Below are 15,349 nucleotides of genomic sequence, written 5' to 3' on the forward strand. Positions count from 1 at the left end.
ATTAATTTTTAAAATTTTTTATTATAGAGAAGATCATGGCTGGGGTAGGTCAATCGTCCCTTACCAGACCTAATATTAAAATCTCAGTCTCACTCTCACCACCTCTAGCGCGTCGCCTAAAACATTGGTGTTTGGTTTACATATTTTCCGGGTAAGTAAAAAAAATTTATATTTAGTTTAGATTTCCTTCCAGCACAATTTAAAAAAAAACAAAAAACAAAAAACCCTGAGATTCGGATCTCCACCTACCAAAACCCCAGTGACACCATATATAAATACCACACCGCGTACATCTCTCCCACCACTTCACTTCATCATATAATAATAAAATCTATAGTCACCAAATTTATACATTTCTTTATACTCCGCCGCCACCGTAAAATGGCCACGTCAGCATCGCAAACTCTCCGAACAACTCCATTTCTCAAAACGCCGTCGTTGTCGCTGTCTTCCAGACAGTCACTCAGCTCGGCTTTCTCCGTAGCTCTCCGTCCTAGCCGGCGATTCTCGAAGCCCTTGGTGGTGATCGTTAAGGCTTCTGGCTCTTTGGACGCGAAGCCGACGGTTTTGGTGGCTGAGAAGCTCGGCGAGGCTGGGCTGAAGCTTCTCAAAGAGTTTGCTAACGTGGATTGCTCTTACAATCTCAGTCCCGAAGAGCTCTGCACCAAGATCTCGCTCTGTGACGCGATCATCGTTCGGAGCGGGACGAAGGTTAGCCGCGAGGTGTTTGAATCGTCCGCTGGGAGGCTCAAGGTGGTTGGAAGAGCCGGCGTCGGGATCGACAATGTGGATCTGGCGGCGGCGACCGAGCACGGTTGCTTGGTAGTCAACGCGCCCACGGCTAACACCGTCGCCGCCGCCGAGCACGGTATTGCTCTCTTGGCTGCCATGGCTAGGAACGTTGCTCAAGCCGATGCTTCTGTGAAAGCTGGTCAGTGAATAATAATGTTTAATAAGATTATTTTTCTTTGTGGCATTTCGTCGAATAGTTATTTTGGTTTAAGTGCTTTTTTGCTTTGAAATGCAGGAAAAAAAGTACTTTTGAAAATAGTTTCTTTTGCAGATCTGCTTTCTTTCCTTTTATTTTAGATTCTGGAATTATTTTTTTTATAGGCTTGATTTTATTGATGGTACAAAAAAGATCAAAGATTTTAGGCGAATATTCTCTCTCTTAATAGATATGCTTTTTAAAATGTTGATTTTGCATGCTGGTTATCACTCTCTTATTGTTTCTTACATGCATACTCTTTGGTTTAAAGATTTCATCTTCGCTGGATATTTTTTTTTTTTTGGTTGAAAATTTTAAATTGAAGGGCTTTTTTTTTTATTAAATATATATATAAAAGGAAAAACCTTTCTTTAGAAAACCAGTCCCGGGTATATTCAGGGTATTTACCCCTGACGAGCTAAGCTGTTTATGCACATACCCAGGAGGGAGAATTCCTTATACTTTGTTTTTTGTTCTTGGAAATTATTTTCTTGTTTGGGGTTTAGAGAAATTTCCATGCTAAGCTTAGTTCAACATGTGGCTAATGTATCTTGATTCTTTACTCTTGAGCCACCTAGTGGGCAACTTTTAATTTAGAGTTACTTGTGGATGAAATTCCACCCATTTATGAAGAATCTGATTTTAAAAAAAAAGTGTGTGATTGTTTCCTAGTTGGTCTCTGGCGTTTTTCTGTATAAGCTGTATTTCTATATTAATTTGTCATATCATAGTTTAGTAATTGTGAATATTCTGAAGCTATTAGCTTCAAATTGTAGTGAAGACACATCGAGACTTATTTAACACAATTTGGTTAATCCAGGAAAATGGCAGAGGAATAAATATGTAGGTGTTTCCCTTGTGGGGAAAACACTTGCAGTGATGGGGTTCGGAAAGGTTGGATCAGAAGTTGCCAGGCGTGCTAAGGGGCTTGGAATGCATGTGATTTCACACGATCCATATGCCCCGGCAGATCGTGCTCGTGCAATCGGTGTGGAGCTTGTGAGTTTTGATCAAGCTATAACAACTGCAGATTTCATCTCTCTACACATGCCTCTTACACCTACTACATCAAAGATCCTCAATGACGATACTTTTGCAAAGATGAAGAAAGGAGTTCGAATTGTCAATGTTGCTCGTGGAGGAGTAATCGATGAAGATGCACTAGTGAGGGCACTAGATGCTGGAATTGTTGCTCAGGTTCTTACATTCTCATACTTGATTCACATATATCTTACGGTTGAAGAAAGTCAATGACATGGTCTCTTTGTTTTAGGCTGCACTTGATGTTTTCACAAAGGAGCCACCACCAGCAGACAATAAGTTGGTTCTGCACGAGAATGTTACTGCAACTCCTCATCTTGGTGCCAGTACAATGGAAGCTCAGGTGTGTCTAATGAACAGGATTTACAGTTTTACTAGCTTTATTTTTTCTCTGACCAAGTAAACTGATAATATTTGGGTTTGATGCTCAGGAAGGGGTGGCCATTGAAATAGCTGAAGCTGTTGTGGGAGCCCTTAGAGGGGAGCTTGCTGCTACTGCAGTCAATGCACCAATGGTTCCTGCAGAGGTATCATTGTATCTTTATTTACTTATCCAAAAAAAAAAAAAAATCATTGTATCTTTATTTTGCTTACAGTGTCAGGATCTGGTATTTTATATCAATTGTATTTTAGACTTTTAGTATATAATGTGGTCCCACCATCATTTACATATTAGTTTATGCAGCACAATCTAAATTCCTTTCTGCTTTTTGCGATAAGTAGTAAATAGGTTTATTAAAGATAGAAGAATCACTGATACAAACGGAGAAACAAAAGAGCTTTTTGGGGAAAAATAAGAATGCAAAAAATGGATATTCTCTCTCCCCACCAAATAAAGCCTGGACTTTTCAGCTCATTTAATAGTTATTGTGATTTTGAAGTAGTTTCTCTCAGCCTATGTTTCCGGTTCAGGGTTAAATGCTGGAAACTGTTCATTTAACTGTCTCCCTTATCTCAAAATATGGTTAGGAAATGATTGCAGGATTGGAAATTCATGGTAACTAGATTGACAGGCTAATACAGGCAGTATCAGGAACATACCCATTGTGGTGCATGCAAATTATATGCCTAACTTCTAGATTTATTGTTAATGGTAACTACAAGAATAAAAAACTAGCCATATGCCTTGTCTGCCAAATAATGGCCGATGGCTATTAATTATGCATTGTGTTTGTACTATTAAGAAAGCGGCATCTTGGTTGTTTTCTTTCAACTTTGAAGTGAATTTTAGCTATAAGGAGCACAAAAACCTCATGTTTTGTCATTCCTTTTCTATGTTCAGGTGTTATCAGAGCTGAAGCCATATGTTGTACTTGCTGAGAAGCTGGGGAGACTTGCTGTGCAATTAGTAGCAGGAGGAAGTGGTGTGAAAACTGTTAAAGTGACATATGCTTCTGCTAGAGCTCCTGATGATCTTGACACCAGGCTTCTTCGTGCCATGATCACCAAGGGTATCATTGAGCCAATATCTAGTGTGTTTGTGAATTTGGTTAATGCTGATTTTACTGCCAAGCAGAGAGGTCTGAGGATATCAGAGGAGAGAATTGTTCTAGATGGTTCACCTGAGAGCCCACTTGATTTCATCCAAGTCCAGATTGCGAATGTGGAATCCAAATTTGCCTCTGCAATATCAGATTCTGGGGAGATTAAGGTTGAGGGACGGGTGAAGGATGGGATTCCCCATCTGACAAGGGTAGGATCTTTCGAAGTTGATGTCAGCTTGGAAGGTAGTATTTTACTCTGCAGACAGGTCGATCAGCCAGGTATGATTGGAACAGTTGGGAGCATTTTGGGTGAGGAGAATGTGAATGTCAGCTTTATGAGTGTGGGAAGGATTGCCCCTAGAAAGCAAGCTGTAATGGCAATTGGTGTTGATGACCAACCAAGCAAGCAAGCTTTGAAGAAGATTGGTGAAGTTTCGGCCATTGAAGAGTTTGTTTTTCTCAAGTTGTAGTGTGGATCACAATTACTACATATTTCTTTTTCCTTTTTGGATGCGTGGTATTAGTCATAACCACATCCTAGTTCCGATTTTGATAGTTTCTATGAGTGTTGTAGCTTGATGGAAAGGAAGAACAATAAATTAGCTTTGCGATGAAAGGTTTGTACTGCATTGAGTTGCCAAGTTGCTAAATTCAATTTTCTGTTTTTATCTGCCTAGTTGTAATCGTATTACTTAATGGATGCATGTTGGTTCTGTCTTGGTGTAGTGTTGCAGTCGTTTTCCAGGAAAATTTTAATTTTGTTTTTGCATGGAGAGGTTTTAAGTATTCAACCATGATGGCTGATTGATGAGTTTTTTCTTGGAATTTCTCTACTGATAATACTGATTTCTTTAGGAGTTGTAAAGAATGCAAGGAGGGCTCGCTGAAATGCAAGCTGTCTTAACCATATTTAATTTTCTTTACTGCTTCAAAAATACATCTTAAAAGAAAGTCGAGTTAAACTTCTTGCAAATACATCACTATATTCAAAGATGCGTACTTTGCAATTGTCTATTGTTATAAAGGAGTAGAAACGGAAACATTGATGTTAACTAGGGGTGGCAAAGTAAGTCTAAACTCATTTGTTCACCTAAATCTACCCACTTTAATTAAACTCAAACCCATGCAATTATTAGTTAGGTTAAATGAGCATCAACTCAATTAAACCCAGTGATTATTGGGTTTTAACTAAAAACCAATTGAACCTCATTTAATCCAAAAACAATATACCCAAATTCAAATTAGTCCTTCCCATTAAAAAAAAAAAAAAAAAAAAACCAACCCACAGATGTTTCAGTGTTACACGAGGGTTTTCATTTTTCCTTATTTTCTCGGCCCCTAATCCCTTTTAGTCAGAAACCCAATAGCTTCAGCAGCCTAATTCAAAAAAAAAAAAAAAGAAGATAAGATTCAAGGAGAGAGAGAGAGAGAGAGAGAGAGAGATCGAGAGAGTGATGAGAGTGAGTGACTTTGCCAACCATGCTGCCGCCATCCAAGCCACTGCCATCGCCACCATAGTCGTCGTCCACCTTGTGAAACTCACCTCACTGCCATTGACCCACACCCACTGACCAGCTGATCAACCTAGTGAGGCAGAGACTGACCTAGAGTTCACGCACCTCCAGTTGTTGCCACCGCCGTACTTGATCTACCTACCCCACCTCTGATGCTGGCTGCAGCAGCCTCCAACCTCCATTCTGCTTCGGGTATTTTTTTTTATTTTTGTTTTTTCTTTCCTTCAACTTCAAAACTAACATTGATTTAGAATCTTGATATGATTTTTCTTTAGATCACAACAGAGAGAGAGAGAGAGAGAGAGAGAGAGAGAGAGAGAGAGAAGGGGTAATGATGAGAATTGGGAAATGAAGTCTGTGTGGAAAACGAAATGTAAGAAGAGTAATTATTATGCTGTGGAAAAACAAGACATCTACGATTGAGTATGCGAGTGTGTGTGTGTGTGAGAGTTTGTGTTTGTTTCATAAAAAAATCAAAAATGGTTTTTTTCAGCTTCAGCAGCTTCAAAGTTTAAGATTTAAAAAATTAATTTAATTAAATTTTAAAACATTATAAATTCAAAATTTTATTTTTAATTTTCTAGCGTGGCTTTAAAAAAAAAAAAAATCAAAATGTTGATGTGCCATTTAAAAAATGCAAACTAAAATATTTTAGTACTTTGGTCATTTTCACTTTAGGGGCATTTTGATAATTTTAATAATTGGGTAATTGAGTGAATTAGGGTTTACCCATTATAATTGGGTTGGGTTGGATTTGAGTTAGAAGTAATTAGTTCAAAGGGTTTTAATGGGTGAATGGGTTTTATATACCCAATCCAATTATGCTCACCCCAAACCCATCAAAACCCACCCATTTGACACCCCTAATATTACCCCAATCATTCTAACCTTGAAAGTAAGCCTTGTTGGATATAAAGCATATTATTTACATTTCTCACTGAATTCATCATATTGTAAATCTGATTGACATGAGGTCAAAATGATCTCAACCTATCTTTTCCACTGGTCTTCCTTTGACTTTCTATATCTCAAAAAACCATGTCCACATTCCAAACAGCCAGGTGCTCTCAATCTTCACTAGACTAATGTGAATTGCAACATTTTTTTACGCCTTGTTTGAAGCCAGGGAAACATCCAAGCAAAAGCTCTCTATAGTTTATGAACCAGAAAGGAAAGGAACCTGAGCTACAGTTGTAGGTAGGGAGATGGGGAGATTATGTATCGCTAGATAGGCGGCAATACCAGCAACATAACCTGCAAAAGCAAAACCACTCACCTGCACAAAGAAGAATGACTTCTTTTACTAAAAGAAAAAGAAAAGCTTAGTCAATAAAATGTCACTACACAGCAGTCCATACCTTCCGTAAGTACCAAAAGAAGTCCACCTTTTCCATTCCCATGAATGCTACTCCAGCTGCTGAGCCAATAACTAACATTGATCCACCAGTGCCAGCACAATATGCAATCAACTGCCAAAACTGAGAATCCTGGGGGAAGGAGGTGAGGTTATACATCCCCATCGTTGCTGCAACCAGTGGAACATTATCTATAATTGCTGATACGACTCCTATTGCACTGGCAATCACTTCACTACTAGGAATGTGAGCGTCAAGGTAATTTGCCAATTCCCGAAGAATCCCTGCAGCCTCAAGGCTAGGGGAAGGAAAAAAAACAAGTTTGTTATAATGCAGAAGTAATAACTTAGCATATCTCATGTGTATATGTATCCAAGAATGTTTTTTAGGAAATCAGATTAACATATCATAAATATCTTGATTATAATTCTTCCAGAGACATAAATACAGCTACTATATCTAACAATATAATATATAGCATAAGAGTACATGAAACACACAAGTTCAAAATGTGTTCCGTATTCACCTGCTAACGGACAAAAGTATTCCAAGGAAGAAAAGAACTCCTTGAGTGTCAATCCGTGATAAAGCTTGTGGCACTTTTAACTTCTGCCTTTCAGATTCACCATAGTGGATAGCATCAGTTAGAATCCAAAGAACTCCAAGTCCAAGCAGGATACCCATAAAAGGAGGCAAACCGGTTAGGGCCTTGAACACTGGAACAAAAATCAAAGCTCCAATACCTACAAAAAAAACAAGCTGTCCTCGGGGAGCCATCTGTTCAGATGCCATAACATTGGAAGAGTCCTGTCCGTATCCATTAACTTCACTGGACGGAAGAAGAGAAACTCATATCACATCATCCATAATCCAAAAACTTAAACCTAGCCTTTCTAAACTAAAATTCACTGGCTTTGCTTTGACAATACAAGAAGCAAGACTGTTTAAACCCAGATCCCAGGATCACTGAATGATTGTAAAATTGGATTGGGGAATTGTAAGATTTGACACATTATGTTTAATAACTATAAAAAATTATCATCTTATATTAACAAATTCTAGAAGTAGAATAGTTTGGAATGTAGCTCGAAAGGCAAAACTTTTTGTTTACCAGTTATAGATAATTTGTTAAGGTCCAAATCCTGCATCCTTGCAATTAAAATTTGATACAGCGTATATAGAATAATATGTAAGCATGTTCTTATTAACAATATCAATATTTTAGATAAGCACATAAAATCACAGCTCACAAGATGATAAAAGTTTTCTATTAAATTGAAAAGTACATAAGATCTTAATTAAAATATAGATATTTACAATTTAAATCTAGATTCCACCATGGTTTGAGACTAAGGAATGGTTATTATTCCACCAGATTCTACTACATGGTGTTTTTTAAAGCGTTTCGGATTGTTTGATGGAGTTGGGATTATAGAATCATAAGGTTTTACAATTTAAATCTAGATTTTAACAACCATAGCAAGAAGAGTACCTAGTCAGGGACATAAGAGCCAGTGGGACAGCTAGAGAAACAGCTGAAGGTACAAATAAGTCCTGTAACAAAAGAAAATGCTATAATGGGAACTCTTTATTTAATTTCAGCACTATGCTTCTGTAATTAAACATTCCCAGTCACCGCAATTGAACAAGTATATCTCAAGTGATTTAAGGACCTGGCATTGAAAGAGCCACAGCTGGGTAGTGCTAAACTTTAACCAAATGCTTTATAAGCTTTTCTTATCACTAATCATAAACAGGTTTCCTTCCCCATATATATATATATATATATAAAGGTGTTTAAAATTTCATCATTGCAGAGTAGATTTTATGAGTGAAGTGATTGACACTCAACTTTGCTGTAGTTTAAAATCATCATCAATAAAATTAACTTTTATTAAAAAAGTGAATTCCATAAATTTACAGGAGAAATTTCAACTCCGAGAGTTACAAAAGCTTAACATACCTGAAGTCTAAAGTTTGAACAAAAAAGAGTTTTTCACCACTACAGTTAACTCACATTTTACAGCATTTACACCCCCAATTTTTTTCAACATAGATTCAACTGGACCAGCTCATGATAGGACCCTGCTTAGCTCTCTTTCTCAGACACATGCAGCAGATAAAGAGAGAGCAAGTATGAGTTGATTACATTAAACACTAAAATCTTGCAAGCTTCACCTTTTACATAATGTATATTTAGCTACTTGGAACACGCAAGCACACATGCTCATCCAACCACACACATATCCAGTTTGTGAACCGAACTCCTAGTACTGCAGTCAGGTCATAAAATTCAAAAAATTTATATTCTATTACGTTTTAGTGACATTAGGGGAAGACAGTCAGCTAATGCAAATGTTTTGGTTGGATCTCATTGGATTAAATATGCAACAGCAGCATGAAATGTATTGTATCAAGACAGTATAATGAATACCTTGGTGAGAATAAATCACACGCATCATGCATTAGTCCCATATATGGACAATGTAACACATAAATGCAGGCATATTCTGTACATGTGATGATTTAGTTAGAATTAAAAGACCTTCATTGTCTGCAAAGTTGATATCTGACCATGTATCCACAGCATAGTAGTGGTAACATCACCTATGGGAGTCCATGCACCACCTGCATTTGCTGCTATCACAACAACAGCTCCCAGAAGCCTGTCAATTAAATCTGAATCAGAAAATGGAGATTTATCAATAAAATCAATAATTGAAAATGAAAAATATGATTAGCAAGGACTTGATCTAAAGTTTTTGAGAAGAGATAAGATAGCAAGCACACAGCCAGTTTCAATGTAGCAGAGGTCTCCTTAAACCCATTAAGGTCAAGCTATTTGGACAAGGTAGTAGATAAAAGCGTCTGAGAAACACAATTATCCTGTTATGATATCGTTATCTGCACTTTAACAGCATACCTCTTAAACATTTTTAGTTAAGATAAGGTTCATGACTATGAAGGCATTAAATTCTCTGAAGTTTTGCACATTCTTATGTCCTTGATTCTGGAAAGAAATAAAAAGATGATGTACATTTCATAAGTATTTACTTTCAAATAGCCTTCTACCAGTCATGTCTTCTAAGATTGTGGCTTAGATAAGGTAAGTACATGGTCGGAATATGCAGTGACAAAGAGAAAGCCTATCTATCATATTAGAGAACCCCTAGTAGATAAAGATCGAGGATAGGATCTTTAATTCTTTATCTTCCTTGCTGATGTGACAGCTAACTCCACATTCTTCATGATAACCATCTTGTACTTTGGTAAGTATTAAGATTGTAGGAGCATATCAATATATAAATCACACCCATGCCCATCATTTTAAGCTTTTAGAGAAACTATTTGGTTAATATGGTATCAAAGCTAAATTTCCTGGTTCAAGCCTCCACGCTTTCTGATACTATAAGTAAGATACACAAACAAAACAACCCCCCTTGGAAATGCGCTGAATTAAGAGATCCACCATTAACAAATATTCCTGAAATGCATTCTCAAGAAAATAATTACGAAAAAGCTACATTTGAGAACCACAGCTAGGCTAAACACCCTAATTTCATATAGTTTTTGAGGATGGTACAGGAGAACTCAAACTTGTAATACTGTAGTGAATATTTTTGTTTGAATGAACTGTTGAAATTCAATACATGACAAGAGACTAATGAAATGCAAATCTCAAGAAGATTTAAATCACATGAGATAAAATAGAGTAATAGCCAGCTCATACTTGCGAAATTCTGATGGAGGTACTAGTTTCCTCAATAAAGAAACCATGACAATGGTAGACGTCAGGTTATCAAGGACCGAACTAAGGAAAAAAGTCACCAAACCAATCTGCAATTTTCATGACTGTGTCAAACTTCATTAACAGATAAGGAAATTGTAGTGTAGAAGGAAAAGGCTGATACAGGAAGATTTAGAATCAAATAGACCACTAAGGTCCCTGCAGAGAAATGCATTGGTGGAATAAGACAAGTTATAGCTAATTTCTATAAAAATTAAAATTAGAAAATTCAATATTTTGGAATTTCTTAATGAAAGAGGGACTAAATATCATAATTATGATAGAAAATTAGCTAATAATTTCTGTGTAGCATTTAACTTAAAGAGAAGAATAGCAATTCCATTTTTTGATGAATCAGCAGGGGAAACACTTCAGCATCAAGGAATGATGCTGACAAGCAATGTTCGCTAAGGGACATGGATAAACTACCCCTATATACCAACTAATCCAAGTTATTCGATTGATGTATAATAGAAACTGAAGTTTGGACTACAGTGAACAGACAACTTGATTTGCCCAAGGTTTTTATCAATCTATCCTTTCTTTTCATAATTTTCCAAGGCTTTTGTTGACCACCAAACCGAATACCAATACCATGAGTGACCAAAACCTTGGACCATAGGGAAAAAAATGTTAGTTTAGATGTCAAGATTAAATTTGATATGTTAAAACTTCAACATTAGTTAATATGGTTATGTCAGCAAAAATAGAGCACTCACCACCCAGAGGAGAGTCCTTGGCTTTCGGGTGGTTATATTGTCGGTAACCAGCTTAAAACCTTGATGAGCATCAACTATCTCCACAATGGTCATTGCACCAAACAAGAAAAATACTATTTCACTGACTTCTGCAGATGCATTCGTTAGCTCTGAAACAGCTATTTCAGTTGAAGGAGCCTACACAAGTCAAACGCCTACACAAAGTAATTAAAATTGAAAAAAAAAAAAACCCCACATTGCAACCAATACGTTTTTAACAGATGTAGCCACATCATTGTAGTAAGAGGCATTAAGACCGTGAAGTTTGTATAAAAGGATAAAGAAAGTAGATTGCACTAGAAACATTAGCAGTAACATTAAATACATACAATAAGTTTATTTCAGATGACAACTTGCGAGAAAAAGCTATTATTTCACAATACCAAACATATAAAAAGTTTATAAGAATCATCAGACATAAATATCCTCATCTCTCTTGCCCATGGGGGCTGTTGTTGGGGGGAAAAAAATTCCTTTTTCCATATAAATGATTCTATCTAGAGATAAACAATAATACTAAAAATTGTTCCTTATACATATCTATGAATAAAACATAGACAAGATGGTCCCGACACACACAAAGTAACTAAGAAAGAAGAAGAAATAGAACTGGTATAGGGCCTAGCCAATGCATCCAACTAGCAAGGTTGGTCTGAATGAAAAATATTTATGAATTAGATTTCCCAAAGTAGCATCAATGTATAGATATTCTTAAATGATTCGAATTTGACTGGTAAGAGTAGAAATAATACTTAACTTTAAGGAAGCCTTACCCTAATCTCTATTACATTTAAAAAAAAAAAAGTCCAAAATGACTTCAGGATCATCGGAGTGTAAACTAGATCAAAAAAGGAAAAAAAAAAAAAAACCACTTTAAACTCACAAAAGAGCAACACTTTGAATATACTGTTTTAGGGAGGTGGGGGGGAGGGGGGGGGGGGGTGGGAATTCAATTCAGCACCTGTCATATCTAAAGCTAAAAATTAACAGAAGTGTACAAAAGTTTGATCTCATTTCATATCATAAGTAACCATATTTTTTATTATCAATATCTGGCAGAAGAATTAATCAGCCCATAAGCAACTTTGATGTCTTAATCTCAACACCAAATGAAGTAACAAACTCATCAATTAAACCGATGTTAATGGTGGTCCTAGTGAAAGTGATGTTGCACTAATCACAATTTGTCACCTCCCCAAGTAGTGAAATTTGTAATTTTGTTTTGTCTATAGCATTGTTTAATTTACATTACTATGCCGAGGAACTCCACATTAGAAAAGGATATATCAACTGAAAACAGCCCATAAATGCCTACTTGGATATATGAAGCCTTCCTTGCCACTAAAACTTATATCATAGAAGGAATCATCAACGGGTTGTGGCTAGATAATATGTCATTAATTTCAAGTAGTGAGAAAGAATCTTACCCCAATGCTACGCACCGCCCATAAGCTCACAGCCATCAGTAATCCTACTCCACTTTTATTGAAAGCTAAAGATTCTTCAAAAATGATGCCTGCATATCCTATTCCAAATAGCAATGCCATCGCAACATCCTATGTCACAAGACACGATCAAAACAACCAAGGTTATAACTCAAGATCAATTAGTTCACTTTTTCCTGAAAGGCAGGTAATTATCACAGGAAACCCACAAAACAAAAGATAGCTCAAAAAAACAAAAATGGACCTGATTTGCAGCAACCCATGATTGGTTAATTGCTACTGCCCCTGTTGCAGTTGCTGCAATTACTGCAAGAGCTTTCAGCAAATCAGTCTTGGGCTGGTAAGTGGCTTCAAAATCGCTTGAACTTATTTCGTCTAGTGAACATAAAGGATCACATGATCCAGATTTTTGTGTCAGCTCCTGATAACATGCTAAAGGGTCAATTTTGAAGTATTAGCAGAAAATATATAAGCTCTATATTAATGATAACAATATTGAAACACATTAAATTGAAATCTTCACATTATAATTTGAAGATTTTTCTTTTCTTAGATTTTCATGATTGGCAACAGCAACTAATGTGCTATCTTGGAAAGCAGCACATCTAACTTAAGCAAAACGAAATCCCATTGCCATGATGACATGACATTAATTTGCCAAAATAACAAATGCATATACTGGTACTATTACCAAATATGCAATTTAAATCCCACCATCCAGGGTTTTAACCAAATATTAGTTTAATTAAAAGGGAAAAACTTAGGTACAATTCTTTAAGTATTGTACCTTAAGTTCATCCATTAAAGTTTAACTACATGGCTGCATAGTCCAATAAGTCACATGTTTGAATTTAATTGTAGAGAAGATAACAGTGCAAACAGTGTTATCTTCTCTACAATTAAATTCAAACATGTGACTTATTGGACTATGCAGCCATGTAGTTAAACTTAATTGAAGAACCTTAAGTACAACACCTAAGTTAGTAACTGTAACTATGTATATAGGAAAAATCCTAAAAGAACTACAAAACAAAAATAAAATTTTCATCACTTTCCCGAAGCCCATTAATTCAATGCACCGAACTTCACCAAAATCACTCATTCAAACTCATAATCTAGAGAAATCACCAAATGGGTACTCTAAAAAAGTGAAAATTTTGTAGTAAGAATGAACAAGAATAACCTCTAGCGGGTTCTCAGAGTTAGAGTTTGGTTGAGGCTGAGACGAAGAAGAAGACGTAGAGCCTCTGGCCTTATCTTCAGCTCTAGCAAGAACCCCATTGCCTAGCAATCTTGAACCTCTGGTTCTACACAGAGATGAGCCAAAGCAATGATGGGAAGGAACTGAGTTTTGGGTTTGAGGAAGTGAACAGTTCTTGAAATGGCCGGTTGAAGATAAGTGGGTCCCAATTGAGATTGAGAGGGAAGCCATTGGAGCAAAGCTGAGTTTTCAAGGAGAGGTGTTAAGGATTGAAGGAGAAGAAGAAGAAGAGGGGGGGTTTGGGTCAGTGACTCAGTAGTACTGTTGTTCTTGTCTTGTTATTCCAAGTTGCATGGAATGGGATTCGGTGGAAGGAGTGGAAATGGGAGTGGAAGCAGTGATTTTTTCTTGGTCTTGGATTTGTGGGTCAACTTAGATACGGTCATGGGACATGGGATTTGCTTTGGTTATATGTCTCTGGGTGACTGAGAAACTCTTTGCAGAAGGGAACGGTCACTGATTCGGAGTAAGGCTACACCATTCACCTTTAGCTAATTTTATTACTAAACTTTACGCATAGTTCATAATTATAACAGTAAAGTTAACAATTTAGTGACTAAAATAATTTAATAATAATTTACACAAGAAATTTAGTGTTTAATCTCTAGGTATAGCAAAAATTAATTAATGTCTTAATTTGATAACGAAGAACATTATAAAAAACAGACATTATAAATTGAAACTATCTTTCAACAAATTGGAAACTATCTCTCAACAAATCGTAAACTGTAATGATTCTCATGAAATAATTCTTAAAAACTTACAAACATGTATAGATATTAGAGAGTTATTACACTTGGATAGATGAAAAAACTGAAGCAATTACAAATGAAAAGAGTTACAACTCACAATTGAATGATTTCGGAACATTGGATAGTTTAGTTACAAATGGAAGTTTTTCATATGGAGAATTGGATGCTAGGAAACATCAAGTCTTGTATTCTGGGAAAGACTCCTTTAAATAAGCTTTGAAAGAAGCCTCATGAGTCTTGAAGGATGAAGTGTCTTCTTCCATTTAGTTATTTTATGATATGAATTATGATGGCACTCGCATTAACTAGTAATATTACCATGTGATGCACAGCTTGATGCACAGCTTGATAAAGATGTTCCAAAATTATTAAATAATTAAAACTAAATTATTAAATAAATAGTGATAATAAATTATAAAATAAGTAAATAATTTTAATAAAAAAGTTATTTTAAATTCTGGTTGTTTAGAGTTTAAACTTTACCGGTGTTTATCTATTTTTATAAACATAGATGATAAAATGTTATTTAAATTAAAATTTATTCAATCTTATCATTTAGTCACTAGCTTTGTAGCTTAATATTCTAATAAAATATTAATTTAATAAGATGCAACTTGAGGAAGAAAAAACAAAAAACAAAAGCATGGATTGTGTGGGATTTAAGTTTAGAAATTTTTTTTATAATAGACTTTTAGTTTGAATAGAATTCAAATTTGTTTTAAATCAATATATATATATATATATAAGCAGAGACCTCATACCGAAGAGCATGAGATTCTGCCATGTGGCACACTTTATAAAGAAAATTGAAATACTCTTAAGCAACATAAGAGATAAGAAAAATTAATTATTAACTTTTTGTTTTATTTGGTTCAATGTTTTAAGACTTTTCTAATTAAAAAAAATAAATATTCTTTGTATCATTTGGTTCACTATTTCAAGACTTCTCATCTCTCACACATAC

The 15,349-nt window shown here is 35.7% G+C and overlaps 2 protein-coding genes across 2 annotated transcripts; one reads left to right on the forward strand and one right to left on the reverse strand.

Annotated features, from left to right (window-relative positions):
* The first annotated feature begins 285 nt into the window (after nt 1-285).
* Nucleotides 286-4,226, forward strand: LOC112035938 (D-3-phosphoglycerate dehydrogenase 1, chloroplastic). Its single transcript, XM_024068762.2, has 5 exons — nt 286-931; nt 1,809-2,185; nt 2,262-2,372; nt 2,461-2,556; nt 3,312-4,226. The coding sequence occupies exons 1-5, from the start codon at nt 382-384 to the stop codon at nt 3,981-3,983; spliced, it is 1,806 nt and encodes a 601-aa protein (XP_023924530.1). The 5' UTR covers nt 286-381; the 3' UTR covers nt 3,984-4,226.
* A 1,682-nt stretch (nt 4,227-5,908) lies between these two features.
* Nucleotides 5,909-14,106, reverse strand: LOC112035964 (sodium/proton antiporter 1). The gene is made up of 10 exons (XM_024068786.2): nt 13,556-14,106; nt 12,617-12,793; nt 12,355-12,483; nt 10,889-11,065; nt 10,113-10,219; nt 8,928-9,048; nt 7,875-7,936; nt 6,909-7,211; nt 6,386-6,680; nt 5,909-6,303 (listed from the first exon to the last, which is right to left on the reverse strand). Exons 1-10 carry the CDS (start codon nt 13,802-13,804, stop codon nt 6,184-6,186), a joined length of 1,740 nt encoding a protein of 579 aa, XP_023924554.1. The 5' UTR covers nt 13,805-14,106; the 3' UTR covers nt 5,909-6,183.
* Between the last annotated feature and the right edge of the window lie 1,243 nt (nt 14,107-15,349).

This window comes from Quercus suber, unplaced genomic scaffold (genome assembly GCF_002906115.3).
Source record: "Quercus suber isolate HL8 unplaced genomic scaffold, Cork oak 2.0 scaffold_679, whole genome shotgun sequence".
NCBI classification, from domain to species: Eukaryota; Viridiplantae; Streptophyta; class Magnoliopsida; order Fagales; family Fagaceae; genus Quercus; species Quercus suber.

Bases quoted from the DNA above. Each gene is read 5' to 3' on its own strand.
- LOC112035938 (XM_024068762.2), top strand. From the start codon at position 382: ATGGCCACGTCAGCATCGCAAACTCTCCGAACAACTCCATTTCTCAAA. The intron at 2,186-2,261 runs GTTCTTACATTC...TCTTTGTTTTAG, and splicing joins ATGCTGGAATTGTTGCTCAG to GCTGCACTTGATGTTTTCAC. The intron at 2,557-3,311 runs GTATCATTGTAT...TTCTATGTTCAG, and splicing joins CACCAATGGTTCCTGCAGAG to GTGTTATCAGAGCTGAAGCC.
- LOC112035964 (XM_024068786.2), bottom strand. From the start codon at position 13,804: ATGGCTTCCCTCTCAATCTCAATTGGGACCCACTTATCTTCAACCGGC. The intron at 9,049-10,112 runs GTATGAGCTGGC...TTTAATTGACAG, and splicing joins CCTCCATCAGAATTTCGCAA to GCTTCTGGGAGCTGTTGTTG. The intron at 6,681-6,908 runs GTGAATACGGAA...TCCTTCCCCTAG, and splicing joins ATACTTTTGTCCGTTAGCAG to CCTTGAGGCTGCAGGGATTC.